This window comes from Leptopilina heterotoma, unplaced genomic scaffold (assembly GCF_015476425.1).
Source record: "Leptopilina heterotoma isolate Lh14 unplaced genomic scaffold, ASM1547642v1 Lhet_287, whole genome shotgun sequence".
Taxonomy (NCBI): domain Eukaryota; kingdom Metazoa; phylum Arthropoda; class Insecta; order Hymenoptera; family Figitidae; genus Leptopilina; species Leptopilina heterotoma.
This window is the reverse complement of record NW_025110994.1, coordinates 1,204,705-1,226,238: the sequence shown is the minus strand read 5'-3', so window position 1 is coordinate 1,226,238 and position 21,534 is coordinate 1,204,705. Positions and strand designations below refer to the sequence as shown.

At 25.7% G+C, this 21,534-nt stretch overlaps 1 protein-coding gene across 3 annotated transcripts in view; it reads left to right on the top strand.

The window, feature by feature from the left end:
- Positions 1–21,534, top strand: part of LOC122504292 — a 616,579-nt gene that overhangs the window by 195,076 nt on the left and 399,969 nt on the right. For all 3 annotated transcript variants that reach the window (XR_006301822.1, XM_043615335.1, XM_043615336.1), the window contains exons 4-5: positions 9,945–10,745; positions 14,058–14,965. Coding sequence is in view for 2 of the 3 variants with exons in the window: in XM_043615335.1 (XP_043471270.1) it covers positions 9,945–10,745; positions 14,058–14,965 (1,709 nt within the window). In the remaining variant the exon portion in view is untranslated. The remainder of the gene's footprint in view (positions 1–9,944; positions 10,746–14,057; positions 14,966–21,534) is intronic.

The following is a 21,534-nucleotide window of genomic DNA, read 5'->3' as shown; positions in this document are numbered from 1 at the left end:
TTTTAATATATATTTAATTAATATTATAAAAAATAATTTATAAAAGAATTTTAGTTAAAAATACTAAAAAAAAATTAAATTTTGGAGAAATTACAAATAATTGCAGAAATTCAATTATTTACAAAAGAAATCAAATTCTTCAAAGAATTTCAATTATTATCAGGAATAATTTAAAAAAAAATAAATTATTTTCAAAAATAATCAAATATTCGTCGAAGAAATTAAATTATTTTTAGAAATTTTAATAATTTTTTTTTTTTTTGCAGATTTCAATTATCTCTATAAATATCAAAATTCTTGACAGAAATTCAATTATTTCCATTAATTTTAATAAAATTCTTTGCAGAATACAATTATTATTAAAAATAATCAAATTCTTCGAAGAAATACAATTATTTTCAGCAATTTTAATAAATTTCTTTTGTAAAATTCAATTTTTTTCAAAAGTCATAAAATTCTCCGCTAAAATAGAATCATTTTCAGAAATTTTAATAAAATTTTTTGCTAAATTTCAATTATCTTCAGAAATATCAAAGTTGTTTCGAGAAATTCAATTATTTTGAGAAATTTTAATAAACTTCTTTGTAAAATTCAATTATTTTCAAAAGTAATAAAATTCTTTGATAAAATAAAATTATTTTGAGAAATTTTAATGAACTTCTTTGTAAAATTCAATTATTTTATTGAAAGTAATAAAATTCTTCGCTAAAATTCAATTATTTTCAGAAATTTTAATAAATTTTTTTTGTAGATTTCAATTATCTTTAAAAATATCAAAATTCTTGACAGAAATTCAATTATTTTCAGAAATTTTAATAAACTTTTTCACAAGATTTAAAGTATTTTCAAAAATTCTACGGAATTCAATTCAATTATTTTAAAAAATTTTAATAAAATTCTAAACAAACATTTAATTATGTTCATAAATAATAAAAAAATTCCACATGAATTCAATTATTTTTATAAATAATAAAATTTTTTACAGGGATTCAATTATTTTCATAAATATTAATTCAAAATAATTGAATAATGGAGATGTTGCGAATAATGGCAATTTTTAGATATATAATTGAACTTTGAAAAAGTTTGAAATTCAAATCTTTGAAAAAACTGAATTTTCCATATTTTTAATTAACAATTCTGTACAACTAATTTTTTGGGAAAAAATTGTAATTTAAATTTTTTTGAAATTATTTTATTTTTCATTTTTTAATTAAAATGATAATTAATTTAATTATACTTAATTAAATAATTTCAGAATATTCGAAATTTAGTAAAATTGAATTGTTAAAAAGTGTATTTTACAAAATTAATTAAGGTTAAAACTTTCTACGAAGTTCAAATAATTGGATTTTCAAAAAACTTTGTCGAAAATTATTAAAAATAATTGATTTAAAGAATTTTAGTTAAAAATAGAAACTTAAATTGAAATCATGAAAATAATATTTAAGTAGACACAGTAGGAATTTTCAAAAACTTTTGAAATTTTAAATTTAATCTTAATTCATAAGGAAAAATAACAAGAATTACAGTGAAACCTGTAGGAATGAAAATCGATTTTTTTAAATTTTATTAGAGTAAACAACCCTTAAAAAATTGTTTTTTTTATAATTTTGTAATTTTTTTTACAATATTCTGGAACGAAGTGAAAATAATTTTTGTTGAATATTTATGAATAGAAAAAAAATTTTTAAAGTAAAGTTGCATTCCAACAGGTTTGACTGTAAATATTTTATTAAAAAAAAGAAGTTATTGATGTTTTCGAATAATTTTACAATGAAAGAAATTCGCAAATAAAACTATTATTATTATTATTAAACTATTATTACTATTAACTATCTAATAATTTTTAGAGTAAATCAGAATGTTTTTTAAGATTCAGGAAAAAAGTAAAACTTTTATTTGCGAAAATCAGAAAAAAGTAGGGGAAAAACAAAACTTAATTTTTGTGGCAAACTCTGTTTTGAATTTCGTTCTCAAAAAAAAATTAAAGCGAAAATCTTGAAAATGTGGTGAAAAAGAAGTGATTTGTGAACAAATGTTTAAGAATTGGATGCTTAGTGTTTTATATATAGTGCATGAGGCGAAATGCATTAGACAGATTGGTCTTTAACGATGTCGAAAGAAATCTCACAAATCGTGATGAAAAGATGAGGAAAAAGAGGCAGAAGGATTGAGAAAGGCAAAAAGCGAAAGTCTAGCTGAGAACAAAGAAGTCACTTCATTGTATCAGGGCGCCCTCACAGGGTTGACTTGATTTATAAGAAAGGTTCCTCCTTCTTGTCACTTGTCGATGAAAAGTTCTGAACATCGACAATAAATTATCCACCAATTCTAATAATCACAAAAAGGACACTTTTTTTCTTCATTTGAATCCACCAAATTTTGCAGTTCTTTTTCTTTTAATTTTTTAAATATTTATATTTACCGTTAGTTAGCGTTGAAAACTTTTATTTTCAGTTTTTACAAATAAATATTTATATTTTTGTAGGGTAAGAGAGCCTTATCCTATTTATACTTTTCTAGTTATCTTTTTAGTTATATTTTCGTATTTATATTCTTTTTATAGTAATTATTTTCCTCAGTAATTATTTCTTTTAACATACACAGAAGTATAAAAAAAAAATTGTCAAACTACAAAAAAAGGGTATTTTTTTTATGGGTAGTGGTTTTAATTACAATATAATTTTTATCGTAATGCTTGAGTTCTTTGAAATGCTGTTAGGATTCCACTCGAATACACGAAGCAATCAGGTCCTCGAGGCGAAGGGCCGCCGCCGTCGCCGCTGCTGCCGTCGTCGTCGTTTTGATCTGCGAAGATTAAAGGGCCGCCTCTCTTTTTTCCTACGCGAATAATCTTACACTTATGACACATATGTGAGATGCAAAGCGCGTAAATATCCCACTCTTCTACATTTGTCACTTTGATTCACACAATGTAAGAACAACGCACTATTGGGATATAAAATCCCCACGTATTGTCACTCTGTAGTCACAATTAAAATTTCAAAAAATTACAATCTCACAATTTTGCAAATGGAAATTATTAATTTTGTGTTTCATTATTTGTATTGTTTCATTTTTAATTAGTTATTTAATTGTAGGCATTCTCATTTGGTCTTGTTTACATTTCGCTTTTTTTGTTTTTTTCTTCTTTTTTAATTTCAAATAACTTTCGATTTGATTTTGACTTTGAATTTTACTTTCATTTTCACTCTTATTTTGAGTTTGACTTTGATTTCGACTTTTGATTCGATTTTAACTTTGACTTTTGCTTTGAGTTTCATTTTCGATTCGCTTTTGATTTTAAAGTTGACTTTGACTTTCATCTTCACTCTGATTTTGAGTTTGATTTTGATTTCGACTTTAAATTCAATTTTAACTTTGACTTTCGGTTTGAGTTTGATTTTCGATTCGATTTTGACTTTGATTTCGACTTTTGACTCGATTTTAACTTTGACTTTGACTTTGATTTTCGATTCGATTTTTACTTTGATTTTGATTTTCGATTTGAATTTAACTTTCAATTTCAAACCCAAAACCAAAGTTAAAGTCAAAAACAAACTATGGTTTTGAGTTTGACTTTGATTTCGACTTTTGATTCGACTTTAACTTTGACTTTCGCTTTAACTTTGGTTTTGACTTTTGATTCGAATTTAACTTTTAATTTCAAAGCCAAAACCAAAGTTAAAGTCAAAGACAAACTATGATTTTGAGTTTGACTTTGATTTCGACTTTTGACTTGATTTTAACTTTAAGTTTCGCTTTAACTTTGGTTTTGACTTTTGATTCGAATTTAACTTTCAATTTCAAAGCCAAAACCAAAGTTAAAGTCAAAGACAAACTATGATTTTGAGTTTGAATTCGACTTTCGATGAGACTTTATCTTTGATGTTCACTTTGACTTTGATTTTTGATTTGATTTTGACTTTGAAATCCAAAGTCAAAATTAAAGTCATAGTTAAAGTTAAAGTCAAAATCATGGTCAAAGTTAGAGTCAATATCAAAACTGAAGTTAAATTTAAAGTAAAAAGTCAATGTGAAAGTCAAAATAACAGTTTTTCTAAGGAACCTGGTAGTTTCATTGAATTAAGAGTTTTATTTTTTCAAGAATCATAAGATATCTACAACTTAATCTCTGTCATAAAAAAAAAAATACTCACAATTGCATAAGGAAAGGTCAACACAGGGTAAAATAATAATGAAAAAGTTGAGATCTCACAATTTCACGTAAAAAGACTGACATTTGGTGGGAAATGAAGAAGAGGAGGTGGGGGGAAAAATATTGCTGCACGCGATAAATAAAATCTGACACCTCAGGAGGCGTGTCAAGTTCTCCCTTCAGTAAAATGTTATCTTATTCTTTACTCTTAAACTCCGATCTCTTTTTGACCGTTGCAAGAGGAGAGTTTAAGAGAATGGTCAGTGAATGGGGTGAGAGGCGAGAGATCAGAAATTTCGCGGTTCCTCAAGCAAAAACTGGTTCGCACCTTAATGCTTTGCTCTCCGAACCGAAATCACCGTTTTTCATTCTTTTTTTTTTCCTCTTCCTCGTTTTCTCAATCTTTCCTTAACTCTCGTTCCGCTTCTCATTCCAAACACCGTAATCGGTTGTAGGCATATATTTGCGGTTTTCAAATTGGTTGTTTTCGATTTACATATAAACGTGCAACTACTCAGAAAATTTACCTACAAAGTTAAAAATTTTAACAATCTTTTAGATTATTTCAATTTTAATAGTTTGGGATTAATTTTATTAGAATTCGACAAAAAAAAATGTCTGGTTTCATTATTTAGAAAAAAATTATTATTTATTATAGAAAAGAATATTTGTTTGTTGGACGAATATATATATTTAAGCTGAACAGAAAAAAAGAAGTGTTGAGAGAAGAGTTGTATTAAAATATTCTTATTAACGAAGATATTCTTGATTATCGTTTGGAGGAAGAGAGAGTGTGTGTCTGCTTAATTATTATACGGCACAAGTTTTCGTGTGCTTTCAAATTTATGAGAACGCATCATCGAATCGCTTTATAGCAAAGCAAAGCACCGTGTGTGCGCATCTCACTTCATAACTTCCTCTAGAGGATTGAGAATGCCCTTGAGGCCGCGGTTATATATTACAGCCAGTAATGAAGACTCCACAGCAGCATGCTACCGACGGGATCCTTGTTTATCACCTCAACTCAGATATACAATTAACATGTTGAAAAGATTGCCAGGGTAGCAGGAATATCCACGAGACTAGCGAACAGTAACACGCCCCCTTCCTTCCTCCCTTTTTCCACCTTTCCTTTCTCTATCTCTTATTACACCCCGAACATCTTCTTTTCTTTTAGCAAAAAATTTATCTACACACTTATATAAAACCGTTTACTTATTTTTATTTCAAATTTTTATTGCAGAATCCTTAAATTGTGATTCGGTTCACTGGAACTTCGATTTAGTGGAAAACCGATTTTATTAGAAAACGAAACGAAAAATCGTAATTCAATTCACTAGAGCTTCGATTTAGGGGAAAATTTATGAAAATGGTTCACGTGAATCTTAAAACGAATTTTTTTTGTAATTCGAACCTGAAAATCGTAATTCAATTCACTCTAAAGCCGATTTAGTGGAGAAGTTAAAACTTTGACATTGACTTTGATTTTGACTTTAATTTTTACTTTGACTTTGATTTTGAATGTGGCTTTCAAAATCAAAGTAAAAGTCTAATCGAAAATCAAAGTTAAAGTCTCATCAAAAGTCGAAGTTAAACTTAAAATCATAGTTTGTCTTTGACTTTAACTTTGGTTTTGTTTTTGAAATTTAAAGTTAAATTCGAATCGAAAATCAAAACCAAAAGTAAAAAATTTAATTAAAAATTAAACTCAAAGTTAAAATCGAATCAAAAGTCAAAATCAAAGTCAAACTTAAAATCAGAATGAAAATTAAAGTCAAAGTCAAATTACAAAATAGGACCCGATTTTGTAATTTAACTTTGACTTACGATTCGCTATTGACTTTGACTTTCATTTTCACTCTAACTTTGACTTTGATTTTAACTTTAACTTTGACATTGACTTTGATTTTGAATTTAACTTTGACTTTAACTTTGACTTTAATTTTGACTGTGGCTAACAAAGTCAAAATAAAACTCAAACTTAAAGTCTCATCGAAAGTTGAAATCAGAGTCGAAGTCAAACTCAAAATTATAGATTGTCTTTGACTTTATTTTTGGCTTTGGCTTTGAAAGTCAAAGTTCAAATCGAATCGAAAGTCAAAGTCAAAATACAATCGAAAATCAAAGCGAAAGAGAAAGTCAAAACCAAAGTCAAAATTGATTCTAATTTTGACCCTGACTTTGACATTGATTTTGACTTTGGTTTTCACTTCTACTTTGACAATGATTTTCACATTGACTTTTATTTTCACTTTGACCTCTACTTTGACATTCAAATTCAAATTCATAGTGAAAATGAAGCAAGTGAAAATTAAAGTCAAAGTCAAAGTCGAATAGAAAATCAAAATGAAAGTGAAAATCAAAGTTAAAGTCTCATCAAAAGTCGAAGTTAAAGTCAAAATCATAGTTTGTCTTTGACTTTAACATTGGTTTTGGTTTTCAAATTCAAGGTTAAATTCGAATCGAAAGTCAAAACCAAAGTCAAAATCCAATCGAAAATCAAACTCAAAGCGAAAATCAAAGTTAAAATCGAATCAAAAGTCGAAATCAAAGTCAAATTCAAAATCAGAGTAAAAATGAAAGTCAGAGTCAACCACAAAGTTAAAATCGAATCGAAAATCAAACTTTTAAAGCGAAAGTCAAAAGTTGAAATCGAATCAAAAATCGAAATAAAATTTTACAAAATCACTAAAGAAAAGATTTACTCTATTAATAAAGAAAAAAATTCTTCATTTCAGTAGTTTTTTTAATTAATTTACAACAAATGCCTTTAGATTAAAAAATCAAAGTATTAATATTGACACTCTTGCGGATAATATCTTTTCATAAAGTGTATATAAATTTCACTTCATTTTTTAAAAATAATTTGACCGAAAAGAATCTTTTTTTTCTCTCTTTTCCCGTATAATTTACAAAATCAAAATCTAAAACGTTTTTTCATGTGAAAGAAACCCAGAATTATTGAAGATAATTAAAGGGAAATTTTTACCGATCCTCATGAGATTTCATATTCAACCTCACCTTACGTACTGGCAATTTTTACCTTCTTCTTCTTCTTTTTTATTTCTTTTTTTTTTTTTTTTTGCTTTCTCAATAAGTGATCGCTCGCGGCTAATTTGAAAACTTGGCGCCATTGAATTTATGACGGAGAATAAGAGGCGAAAAAAAATCCTTTTTTAGAAATATATATCCATAGGTAAGAGGAAAAGTAGGTGGAGGAGAATTAAATTAGTCGGTAAGAATTTACAGAAAACTCCATTAGCATAAATTATTATTAATCGCAGTCAATTAATTTGATTTCCGAAAAAATCTAATTTCTAAAAAAAACAATTTAATTTCTAAAAGAAAAAAAAATATTTTTATCATTTTTATATATTTTCTATTATTATTCATTTAATAAATTGGCAGCAATTAAAGAAGAGAACAAGTCATAATTATTTTTTTTTGCATTAACAATTATGATAAAATTGAGAAAATAATTTTGTTGTTATTTCGTTTTCGCGGGGAGGGAGAGAAGGGGGTTTTTTATCAAATGCAATTAGAATCATTGAGGATTAAAAATTTCTGGAATTTGATTCGTGTTCATCGTAGGACAATTCATTTCCAATTACATTAAAGTCGTTTGAGGCGCAGTGAATTAAACTTTTTGATGATTTTGCTTTTAGCTTTGTTTCGAGTAATATTACATTCTAGTGAAGACAATGCATTGTCATTTTAGTTTTTCCTCTCATCTCTTTGATGCTGAATAAACACATTACGCTTACAAATGTGTCATATTGCATAATAATGAAACCTTTGAATATCAATGAGTCGAAAAATAGAGCAGTAAATATAAGATTAAAAAAAAAACTAACAACTATAAAAATGAAAAAAAGTTTAATTTTTTTTAACTAATTTATTTGCTTTCTTTGAAGTTTTTTTTTTTTTCTCTAAAGTTTTCTTCAAAAGTATCAAATTTCTAAAGATATCAAATTGAGACAAGAAATATTTTTTTAGTTTCAAGATAAAAAATATAAATATTCACTCACGTAACTATTACTAATTTTCGAACGTTCAATTAAATGACAATATTTTTTTCAATTTGAATTTTATTACGAAATATTTTTTGATATTTAAAAAATTAACTTTTAACTATTTTTAATTTACATTATTTTACTTATTTACATTAATATTTGAAAATTGTATTTTTTCCTCTATTCTTTAAAGTGTTTAAAAATATTTTTATTGAAAGTATTTTAAAATATTTTTATTCAAATTATTTTAAAATATTTTTATTCAAATTATTTTTAAATTATTTTATCATAAGTGCTTTGCTAATTTAATAAATAGTCATTAATTAATATTAATTACCAATGATTAATTAATAATTAATTTAATCAACAAAAGCGTTAATTAATAGTAAAACCTCGCATAGCGTCGAGAGGGACGGACCGCCGATCTCAGCTAGCGTCGAGTTTTGACCACGCCCCTCAGCTTATGACTCATATTCCTTCAGGTCCGTATGTATACTTTGGAGAACCCTGGGGGTTTTTTTCAAATAAAATTAAATTCTCCAAAATCTAGGTACTAAATATTAGTTTACAGTTTAGAACATGGAATATTAAGTCTTAAAAGTTTGAAAGAAATAAAATTGGAAAAAAAGTTAAAAAAATTTGTTTAATTTCTATTTTGAATAATTTTGGATAATCTTGCGAATTTTTGCCTCGAAAAAGTTTGAGCGTGTTTCTCTCTCTCTTATTTTCTTCACGTATTCTATCCCACTTCCTTTTATCCACCTCATCCGGCAGCCTGTTTCTGTTTAGTAGAAGGCGATGAAGCGAGGGCCGTTGTTGTACGATGATTATTCAGAGTGATCGAGAGAGTTCACCGAGTGGGATAAACTCAACCGTAAGAGATTGCTCACTCTCTGTCTTTTCCGTCATCCCGTCATGTCTCTTGTACACTGGTACATCGCTTCATCTGTGGTTAGTCAGTCACACCTACGCGGCAACACAAGCAATCCACTAGCGGCCTCTCTCTCTCGCAAAGAAGCACATGGCCCCGAACTGTCATGTTAGTCACTTCATAACGAAGAGGAAATCCGATCATTTTATCGACTAAATTTCATAAATTTTGCACAAAGAAACAATTTTTTTCTAATTTTGATAAAATCTTTTAATTTTCTTTATTTTGATAAAATAGCACTCACTTTTTTTTTACTAGAGAAACTTGTTTAGATTTAGGAAAAGAAAGATTCAAGAGAATCAATAAAACTTCAAGTAAAAAAAAGCTTCAAATAAAATAGCAAAAAGAAAAAAATTAAAAAAAAAAACCCAGGGTTCTTCAAAGTATACATACGGACCTGAAGGAATATGAGTCATAAGCTGAGGGGCGTGGTCAAAATTCGCCGCTAGCTGAGACCTACGGCCCCTCCCCCTCGGCGCTACGCGAGGTTTTACAAAGTAGTTTCGGAAATAAAAGTATAAAAATAAGAATGTAAATTAAAAATAGTTGAGAATTAATTTTTAAACATAAAAAACAATATTTCGTAATAAAATGCAATTTTAAGAAAGGAAAAATATTGTCGTTCATTCGAATGTTCGAAACCTTGGTGGACAAGTGTCGAAAAATTGTAATAACTACGTGAGTGAATATTTATATTTTCTATCTTGAAAACCAACGTTAAAAATGTCTTTTCTTTACAAAAAAAAAAAAATTCTCAAGAGCTTTCCTTCGGAGAAATATTCTATTCATCTCGATAACAATTAAAAAAGAACTAAAAATCGAATTCCTTTTGTTTCAGATAAATATGGAAGCGGTAACATCGAGCGATTACGATCCATCGAATCTAAGTCGAAACTTCAATCAAGTGGGCTTTAATACCTACAATTATTCTCAATTCGAGGACAAGTATAAACCCCAACAAATCTTAAAGTACGGCGACGAGTATCTTGAGTACGGTAGAAATTCCGTGAAAATGGGTTTAAATACAAAATGGACATCGCGCCACACACAAGAACAAAATTCAGCAATAAAATTCAATCAACGACATCCACGAAGTCATTCACAGCCAGAAAAGCAGTATCATCATTCCAATGAGACAAGATCCAAGTCACAAGACTCAAGGGAATTGACATTCTATCAAATCGATCCACCCTTGAAGCATGACAACACTCCAACAACCAAGTATCATCGTCCTGGGGAGAAAATTCTTCAGGGTAAAAAAGAATTGACCTTTTATGAAATTGACGGTCCACCGTTGCACGAGAAGAAGGAGGTGAAATTTTCCCAACCGGAAAAAGTGGAGAAAAGGGATAAAATCATATCGTCGAAACACAGTCATGGGAAATTAATAAATCCAGAGCAAAAAGTAACGATTGGCTATCAAATGAATCGTTCGCAATCTGATCTTGGTGAGAATCAGACATTTTCGTCGAGGATTCCAAATGGATCGTTTGTTGAACCACCGAAATATCGTGCTTTTGATCGTCCACCGAAATATCAGGAGAATCCACCGAAAATTGAACCGCCGCCAAAGTATCATCAGGAACCGCCGAAATATTCTGAAATTATCAAGAGGCAGGAGGATGCAAAGCAAGCTCAGGTGGGAATTTTAGTTTTTTATACAGTGAGACATAGGTTGCTAACGAATTTAAAATTTAAATTAGTCAAATTTATTTTACTATTTTATTTTTTTTTCTACTAAATGTTCAAAAAAATTTCACAGTTTTTCTAAGAATATGAAATTGAGAAAAAATAGATTAAAACGTTGCTTCGCAACAATTTCGATTCGCTTTTTGTCTCAATTTGATATCCTTAGAAAAACTGTTATTATATTTAAATAGTTTTAAAGTCTCACAAGTTTTAGCTGAAAATTAGTAAAAAAAGGAGTAAATATTAATCGCATTTTAAAATTCTAAACTAATTGTTAGTTAATATAATAAAATAATATAATAATACAATAATTACTAATAAAAAGAATTTGATTTTATTCGAGAAAAACTCCGGGGTTCTCGAATGCATACATACGGACCTGTAGGTTTATAAGTTATAGTCTGAGGGGCGTGGTTTAAATTCGTCGCTACCTGAGATTTACAGTCCCTCCCTCTCGACGCTAAGTGAGGTCTTACTGCAATTTTTAATATTTTTGTAGAACTAATGATTAAATTAACGAAATATTAATGAATGAATTATATTTAAATACTTTCAAACAGAAAATAGAAACAAGTACCTATCTTTAACAATTTTCTGGCCTCTGATCGACTTTCAGGAGTAGAACAAGTCATTTTAGTAGATTAAAGATACGAAGAAAGTCGAAAAATTAATTTTTTTCTAATAAATGTCGACTAAAAAATTTAATTTTGTATTTCTCTCATCTTTCACTGATTTCTACATTCTGTTAAGCAACATGAATATTTAAATATTTATTATTTATTTTTCCAGAAGAATTTTTTTAAATTTCAATTCCAAATTTTAAATTTAATTGTTTCTAAAAAATAGAAGCAAAATTCAATTATTTTTTAGAACTTTATTTTTTCCCGAAGAATTTTTTTAAAATTTTGATTTCAAATCTGAAATTCAATTATTTCGAAAAAATAGTAATAAAATGCAATTATTTTGTAGATCTTATAACTAAACTTCTTCTCTAAATAAATTTTTAAAAACAATTATACGAAACTTCAAATAGAAATCAATTATTTGAAAACAAAAGTTCAAACTTTTATAATTGTAAGCATGGTTTTTTATTTTAAAAAAATGTTATTAATGTAAATTATTGAAAATATGTAACCGAAAATATATATTTCAAAATAAAATCAAAAGAAAAGAAAAAGTTTAGAAAATATTTTTGAAATTAATTTAATTTTTTCAAAGAATTTTTTAAAAAAATTTTAAATAATTGAATTTTAGTGAAATTTTTATTATTCATGGAAATAATTAAATGTTTGCGTAGAGTTTTATTAAATTTTTTTTTTAATAATTGAATTATTAATTATATTAGTAAATATTAAAAATCATTGAATTTAGGAAAATTTTTGACAATCATTGAAATTATACCACGAATTTTATTAAAATTTTTTAAATAATTGATTTTTTTGATGAATTCGAATAAAATGTTATTAAAATTTTTGAAAATAATTTAATTTTTTTGACGAATTTTATTAAAATATTTAAGAATAATTTTGTTTTTCGAGGAATTCATTTGAAATTGTTTTAAAAATAAATATAATTGAAATCCCTCTATATGAGTTTTATTAGTTATGAAAATAAATAGAATTTTTGCAACGAATTTTATAAAAATTTTAAAAATAATTGAATTCCTCAGAAGAATTTTATTATCCACCTATAAAGATAATTGAATTCTTGTGAAGAATTTTGTTAAAATTTTTAAAATAATTGAATTTCTGTGAATTTTTTATTATTTACGAAAATAATTAAATGTTTGGGTATAATTTTATTAAATCTTTTTTTTTAATATAATTAAATTATAAATTAAAATAGTAGATATTGAAAATCATTGAATTGAAAAAAATATTTGACAATAATTGAAATTTTGACAAGAATTTTATTAAAATTTTTTTTAAATAATTGAATTTCGAAGGAGAATTTTTTTATTTATAAAGATAATTGAAATTTTTACATTAATTTAAAAAATTTTTTTGATTATAATTGAATTTATGCGAAGAATTTTTTTTTTACTTTTAAAAATAATTGAATTTCTGTAATCATTTGTAATTTTAACTTGTTTCAGAAAAATTTGAATTATTAAAATTTTCCAAAAATCTAAGTTTTTTAAAATTTCTAATTAAATTCATTAAAAATTGAAATTTTATAAAAATTTTAATTAAAACCTTTTAACGTTCATCTATTTATGAAAATTGTAAACGCAACTCTTTTAAAATTCAATTTATTTTGAAATATTTAAGTAAAATTATTAAATTTCCTAAAGAAATTTTTAAACACCTCAAAAAAATTACCAGTTTTATTTCAATTTTTAATAAGGAATTTTAAAAACGATTGATTCCTTCAAAATTTTCTCAATTTGGAAAATTAAATTTTTTCAAAAATTTGAATGTTATTATTTTTTGTAGATATTTGAATTTTGTAATTAAAAATATGGAAAATAATGGCCATTAGTTCAAATAAATTAATTTATACACCTTCTAAAAATCTTTGGACTAATGGGCGTTAGGTCAAACAAATGAATTTAAACACATTAGGTCTAATGGCCTAACAAGTGAATTTGAAAATCTTAGACCTAATGGCCATTAGGCCAAACAAATGGATTTAAAAATCTTAGGCCTAATTATCATTAGTTCAAACAAATAAATTTAAACACCTTAGGTCAAATGGCAATTAGGCCAAACAAATGAATTTAAAAATCTTAAGCCTATTGGCCATACAAATGAATTTAAATACCTTAGGCCTAATATCCAAACAAGTGAATTTTTAATTCTTAGTCCTAATGGTCATTAAGTTAAACAGATGAATTTAAAATTCTTAAGCCTAATGGCCATTAGGTCAAAGAAATGAATTTAAACATCTTAGACAAAATGTTGAAACAAGTGAATTTAAAAAACTTAGGCCTAATGGCCGTTAGACCAAACAGATGAATTTAAAGACTTTAGGCCTAATGGTCAAACAAGTGAAGTTAAAAATCTTAAGTCTAATGGACAAACAAATGCATCTAAACATCTTTTATTTATATAATTTTTTAGCTTCCAAAATTATTTAATGATAATAAAAATACATACAATTAGCAATAGAAACTAAAAGTTAAACCCAATAAATAATAATCAAATAAATCAAAATAGTAGAGACTATAAAATTGGAATAGTAAAAGTAAATTTTACAGTAGTCTAAATGAATCACGAATGTAACACTAATTGATCCATCAATGATCTGTTATCAATTGCAGGAGGAAAGGTCCAGACGTCCTACAACAGTTGGGGGTGCCGTTGTCGTTGGTACTAGAGGGGGAAATGTGCATGGAGTTGAGGCGCCTACCAATATGGCTAGTATCACGCCAACCGCGCGCGAGTCAACACGGGGAGGTGCCGCCACATCTCGTCAGCGACAGATCCAAAAGTCCTCATCAAGTGTAAACAAAGATGATCCCCCACTAGCGAGGGATGAACATCATGAACCACTGCGAAATCTCGATAATCTAAAATCACATCAAACCCCACGTACCACTACTTCCGCTGGTGGTTGTGGTACCACTGCCATCGATTCAATTCCCGAAAAATTCAAGGGCACACTGGACCTAATCAAGGTCACCGATTCAACACCTCAAGGTCGTCTCACCGACAAGTCAATGATCAAACTAGAAAAGGCGAAAGTTTCCCACGAAACACTCGTCGGCAAATCAGAAAAAATGAAATCAGTACAGGAGCCGATTCATAAACATGAAATCCCAAAGGTGAAAATAAATCACGATTCATTGGGTTACGGTGGTTACAAAGTTGAGAATTTAAAGTACTACGGTGAATTAAAGGGTTATGATTTCAAGTCCTATGGGAATATTGATAAACCCCCAAGTTCGGCGCATGAGAAAAGTCATCAGCAACATTCATCATCGGAGAAGGGTTATCAGCCGAATGATAATAAGTGTCAGGCTAAAGTACTTCAGACGTATGTGAAGGGTGGTCAGACGGAAAAAAGTGTTTATAGTGACAAGTATGGTGATCATTATTATCATAGATCGTCGCACGTGAAGCCACAGAATCCGTATCAAGTGTACCAGGAGACCAAGTACTCGTATAATGTTAGTGTGACACCGGGAACACCAGCACAGGCCAGCGCAGCCGCAGCTTTCTTTGCAAGGTGAGTCACACACTACTTTACTCTGATTTTGGATTAGATATTTCTGGAAACTGCTTTTGCATAGTTTCTCAATTCTATTCACATTGGGACAATATAAATTCATCTCCCTCCGCTTAGTGAATTATTAAATATCATGAATTTTATTGCAATGACAGTTTGGTTAGTGGTTTTGTTTTAACTGAATTCTATTTACAAGCGTAAAACTAGCTTGAAACTAATTTAAAACTAGATTAACTAGATTAATTAATTTAACTAGATTAATTACTGACTAGGTTTGAATTAAAACCAAGGTTTCGTTTGGTCAGTAGTTTTGTTTGAACTAAATTCTATTTACAAGCAGAAAACTAGCTTGAAACTAATTTAAAACTAGATTGAGTTAATTTTTGACTAGGTTTGAATTAAAACCAAGGTTTCGTTTGGTCAGTAGTTTTCTTTCAACTAAATTCTATTTACAAGCGGAAAACTAGCTTGAAACTAATTTAAAACTAGAATAAGTTAATTTTTGACTAGGTTTGAATTAAAACCAAGGTTTTGTTTGGTCAGTAGTTTTGTTTGAACTAAATTCTATTTACATGCGTAAAACTAGCTTAAAACTAATTTAAAACTAGATTAGGTTAATTCTTGACTAGGTTTAAATTAAAACCAAGGTTTCATTTTGCGAAAAAAAATGCTTTCTTTTACATAAAAGTTCGTCAGAGAAAATGGTGAACTACATAGAAAAAAAATCCGGAACTGTTTACATCTTAAAACGAAAATGATTAACAACTAGTTTAAAACTAGCTTAAAACTCATTTAAATAAATTTTAGAACTTAAATTAAAAACTAAATTCAAAGCTTAATTTAGTTTGACAAAAATTTTGTGAAAGTAAATTTTACATTTTGTTGAATCTTAAAACCTAACTGATTGAAAACTAGCTTAAAATTAGCTTAAAACTCATTTAAAACTAGATTAAGTTAATTCTCGACCAGGTTTCAATTAAAAATTAGATTTCGTTTTGCAAAAAAGTTTGTCAGGGGAAATGGTAAACTATACAGAAAAAAATGAATAACTGTTTAAATCTCAAAAAGGAAATGATTGAAAACTAGTCTAAAACTAACTTAAAACTCATTTAAGTAAATTTTAGAACTTGGTTTCAATTAATAACTTAATTTTATTTTACGAAAATTTCGTAAAAGTAAATTTTAGATTTTGTTGTTTACATCTTAAAACCAAAATGATTGAAAACTAGCCTAAAACTAGCCTAAAACTCAATTAAATCTAGATTAAGTTAATTTTTGACTAGGTTTCAATTAAAACCAAGGTTTCTTTTGGCAAAAAAATTGTCTTTCTTTACATAAAGTTTGTCAGAGGAACTAGCTTGAAACTAATTTAAAACTAGATTGAGTTAATTTTTGACTAGGTTTCAATTAAAAACAAAATGTCGTTTTGCGAAAAAGTTGCTTTTGTTTACAAAAAAAGTTTGTCTGAGGAAATAGTAAACTACAGAGAAGAAAAATCCGGAACTGTTTACATCTTAAATCCAAAATGATTAACAACTAGTCTAAAACTAGCTTAAAAATGATTTAAGTAAATTTTAGAACTTGGTTTCAATTAAAACCCTTAATTAGGTTTATAAAAATTTTGTAAAAGTAAATTTTAGATTTTTGTTGAATCTTAAAACCGAAATAATTGAAAACTATCTTAAAATTAGCTTTAAACTCATTTAAAACTATATTAAGTTAATTCTCGACTAGGTTTCAATTAAAAATTAGATTTCGTTTTGTAAAAAAGTTTGTCAGAGGAAATGGTAAACTATACAGGAAAAAAATTAGGAACTGTTTACATCTCAAAACGAAATGATTGAAAACTAGTCTGAAACTAACTTAAAACTCATTTAAGTAAATTTGAGAACTTGGTTTCAATTAATAACTTAATTTCATTTTACAAAAATTTCAAAAAAGTAAATTTTAGATTTTGTTTACATCTTAAAATGAAAATTATTGAAAACTAGCCTAAAACTAGCTTAAATCTCATTTAAAACTAGATTAAGTTAATTTTTTACTAGGTTTCAATTAAAACCAAGGTTTCTTTTGGCAAAAAAATTGTTTTCTTTTACATAAAGTTTGTCAGAGGAAAAGGTGATAATAAATAAAAAAAATTACTTCAAATGATATAAAATTAGTTTTAGAAATTCAAAATTAAAAAATTGTGTTTACAAACAAAAATTGTGTTTAAAGATTAAAAATTGTCGTTTAAAAATTAGAGATTTTAATTAATTTTTTTCTTAAAGAACCTAATTTTTTCACAACTTTTTTTTGCCATAACTTTTAAAGAATATAACTCAGAAATATAATTTCTTTGATTTAAATATACGTTTTTTGCTTCAATTTGAGAAGAATAACAAATTGAGACAAAAAATTTATCAAAATAGTTGCGAAGCAACGTTTTAATACTTTTTTTGTCTCAATTTGAGAAGAATAACAAATCGAGACAGAAAAACGTATCAAAAGAGTTTCTAGGCAATGTTTTGATACCTTTTTTTGTCTCAATTTCATATCCTTTGAAAAATTGAGTCCTTTTTTTGAATTTATAATTATTTCTAATTTGTTTCATCCATTATTTCAATTTAATTTTCCACAAGATCATTTACATGGAATAATTTGCGAAAAATCGATATAAAATTAAAAAAAAAAAAGAAAAGAAAAAAAGTGTACTTATAAAACAAACAAGAGTTATCTTCTTTTTTTCTCGTGGAGAATGCAAAGATTTTGGACTTAGAAGCACTTGGAAGCGAAGGTGAAAACCACGTCAAAGGAAAGGATTATGAATTTCAGTCAAGCCCGGGATGGCAGAATTTCACGAAAGTCCCTTTGACTAAGTTTTAGCCTCCTTTTGATTCCGCAATCCTGCTTACTCTAGCGCATGAAAGATAGATATACAGACATTCAATCTAAGTAAAAGTTTTTTTTATCAAAAACAAAAAACAAAAAAAAAAGTCCACGGAATGTTTGAGTAAAAATAAATTTTTTCCCCATATGAGAAATTGGACACTTTTCCTAATTACACATAATATCTTTCGCGAAAAAAAAATTCTCAAACAAAAAATTTCTTTCGCGAAAATTTAATTTTTTAATTTAAAACTGAAATTCAAAATTTTAATTTAAAATTTCAATTTTTTTAGTAAAAATAAAATTCTGTTAATTAATTAATTAAATTTAATTAAATTTAATTAAATTTAAAATTAAAATTTTAAATTTTAAATTTTAAATTTAAATTTAAAATTTAAAATTTAAATTTAAATTTTTTCAGTAAAAATAAAATTCTGTTAATTAATTAATTAAATAATTGTAGTATAAAAATAAACTCCTTTATTCGCAAAAAAAAGAAAAACTGGATTCTTTCCAATGACTGTGTAAACAAAATCCAAAACTTTCAAAAGTAGGTGAATATAAGGAAAAAGTTTCAGTAGACTTGTCATCAAAAAATTTTTTCACTTCTCAAATACAAAATTGTTGACTCATTCTTTAAAGTAAGGCGTTTTTTTTGCAGTAGAAAAAGTAGACTAATAAATTCTCAGACTGCAATAAAAAAAGGACTTTGCGTTTAACTCAAACTTCGTTAGAAACTCGGCAAAGATTTTCAGATCTTGTTAAAAAAGCTAAGGTAACTGAAAAGTGTTCACTCCCCTCTCTCTCTCTCTCTCTATTTTGACAAAAGCATTAATTTCTAAGAATTCTCATGCATTTTTTTTCAATCTAGAGAAATTTTTCTAAAAGAAAAAAAGAGAGAAAAAAAAACAAAACGAATCGGAGTAAATAAAATTTCAACTTGATGCCAGTTGTACATTAATTAGAACAACTTGTTTCCAATTATGAAAATCAAGATCTGAATATAAGGATGTCAGTTAATTAGTTACCACGCAAATAAGTTTTGACTTGAAAATACAAAATTAGGGCATCTCATTGTTGACTAGAGTTATAATTTCAGTTTGTTCAAATATTAATAATTTTCAAATTCTACTTGTAAATTTTTGAAAATGCAAAATGTTGGAAAATTTTCCAATAATTAAACTTTCAATTAGTTTCGTTTCAAATTAGAAGTAAATAATAAGGTAATAATGTCAAAAAAAAAATTAACGTAAAAAATAATTCTTATTTTCAGCCTTTTTGGGAAAAATCATTTTTAAATCCTTTTCAAAATTCAATTATTTCTAAAAATTCACGCTATGTTGCTTTTTATATTCAATTATTATATAAAATTTTAACTGAAATTCATTTTTATGAAATAGGAATCAATTTTTATTAGAAAATTCTACGATAATTCAATTATTTAAATACAATAATAAATAATTAGTTTTTAGTTTCATTAATATTTTTTTTAGTTAGTTTTTTTTTGTTTCTTAAAATTGAATTTTCACAAAGAATCATATCGACAAATTTTTAATACCTTTCACGAATTTTAATAAAATTTTTAAGAATAATTAACTTTTTCGAGGAATTCGATTAAAATTGAATTAAAAATTCAATTTTATTGAAAATAATTGAATTTTTTCGACGAATTTTATTACTTATCAAAATAATTGAATTCTTTTAACGTATTTAATTAAACAACTTTTTTAAATAATTGAATTCTTTTAGGATATTTTAATGAAATAGTAAATATTGAAAATAATTGTCAAATTCTAATAAACAAATTATATGAAATTTTTTTTAAACAATTGAATTCTTTTGACGAATTTTAATAAAATATTTAAGAATAATTTTATTTTTCAAGGAATTCATTTAAAATTGTTTTTCAAATAAATATAATTGAAATTATTTCCTGAGTTTTATTAGTTATGAAAATAATTGAAAATTAAATTTAAAAATTTTTAAATTAAATTTAAATTAACAAATTTTTAAATTAAACTTGAATTAAAAATTTTTTTAAATAATTAAACTCCTCAGAAGAATTTTATTATGTATAAAAATAATTGAATTCCTGTGGAAATTTTATTATTTATGAACATAATTGAATGTTTGTGAAGAATTTTATAAAAACTTTGTTTAAATTATTTGAATTTTTTGGTAAATGTTTTATTAAAATAATAGATATGAAAAATATTTGAAAACAATTAAATCGTTTCAATGAATTAAATTCATTTGACGAATTTTAATAAAAAATTTAAGAATAATAACATATTTCGAGGAATTCGATTAAAATTGTATTGAAAATAATTGAAATTTTATGATGAGTTTTATTATTTGTGAAAATAATTGAATTATTGCAAAAAATTTTGATAAAATTTTAAAAATAATTGAGTTCTTGTGAAATTTTTATTATTTGCGAAAATAATTAAATGTTAGCGTAGAATTTTATTACATTTTTTTTAAATAATTGAATTATTAATTACAATACTAAATATTGAAAATCATTGAATTTAGGAAAATGTTTGACAATAATTGAAATTATGCTGTCAATTTTATTAAAATTTTTGAAAATAATTGGATGTTTTTGACGAATTTTAATAAAATATGTAAGAATACTTTTGTTTTAAGAGAAATTCATTTAACATTGTTTTAAAAATAAATATAATTAAAATTCTTCCATGAGTTTTATTAGTTATGAAAATAAATTGAATTTTTGCAACGAATTTTATTAAAATTTAAAAAATAATTGCATTCCTCAGAAGAATTTTAATATATACCTACAAAAATAATTGAATTCTTGTGTAGAATTTTGTTAAAATTTTAAAAATAATTTAATTCCTGTGAAATTTTTGTTATTTACGAAACTAATTAAATGTTTGCGTAGAATTTTATAAAATTTTAAAAAGTAATTGAATTTCTGAGAAGAATTTTATTATTTATAAAACTAATTGAATTCTTGCGAAGAATTTTATAAAAATCTATTTAAATTAAATACTAGGCTTTTTTCGAAAAATATTAAGTAAATTCTGTTTTTAATAATTGAATTCCTCTGAAAATTTTTTGATTCATAAAAATAATTGAATATTTGCGAAGAATTTTCTAAAAATTTTTTTTAAATTATTCAATTCTTTTGGGAAATTTTTTATTAAAATAGTAGATATTAAAAATCATCGAATCACGAAAATGTTGTAAAAATAATTGAATCGTTTTAAAGAATTTAAAAATTTTTTGAATTTTTTCCAATAGCTTTATTAAAATTTAATAAAATAATTTTTTTTATTTCAACTGTTAAAAATTTATAGTAGTGTAAAACTCCAACGTGGAGAAAATTAGCTTTTAGTGTAACAAATAGAAAAAAGTATCAAATAATAAGTATCATAATAATTTGAAAATTATTATTTGCAAACAACTCGAGCTCAACACCTTCGTGTAGGTAAATGTCCTTGACATTTTCCATAAAATTATTTATTACTAAAATTAATCGTCTATTTTTCAAAAGTACTTTGTTCTTCGTGTTGCGATTTATAGAAAAATTTCCCACGTTTTGCAATATTTTTTTTTTTTTTTTTTCTATTGAACTCGTGTGAGAAAAGTAGTTCAAAAATGATATAAAATTGTAGGTATATAAAGTTTATAGATAAAGAAAGGAGTGTAATATTGTAGAGAAAGATCGTTTAGTG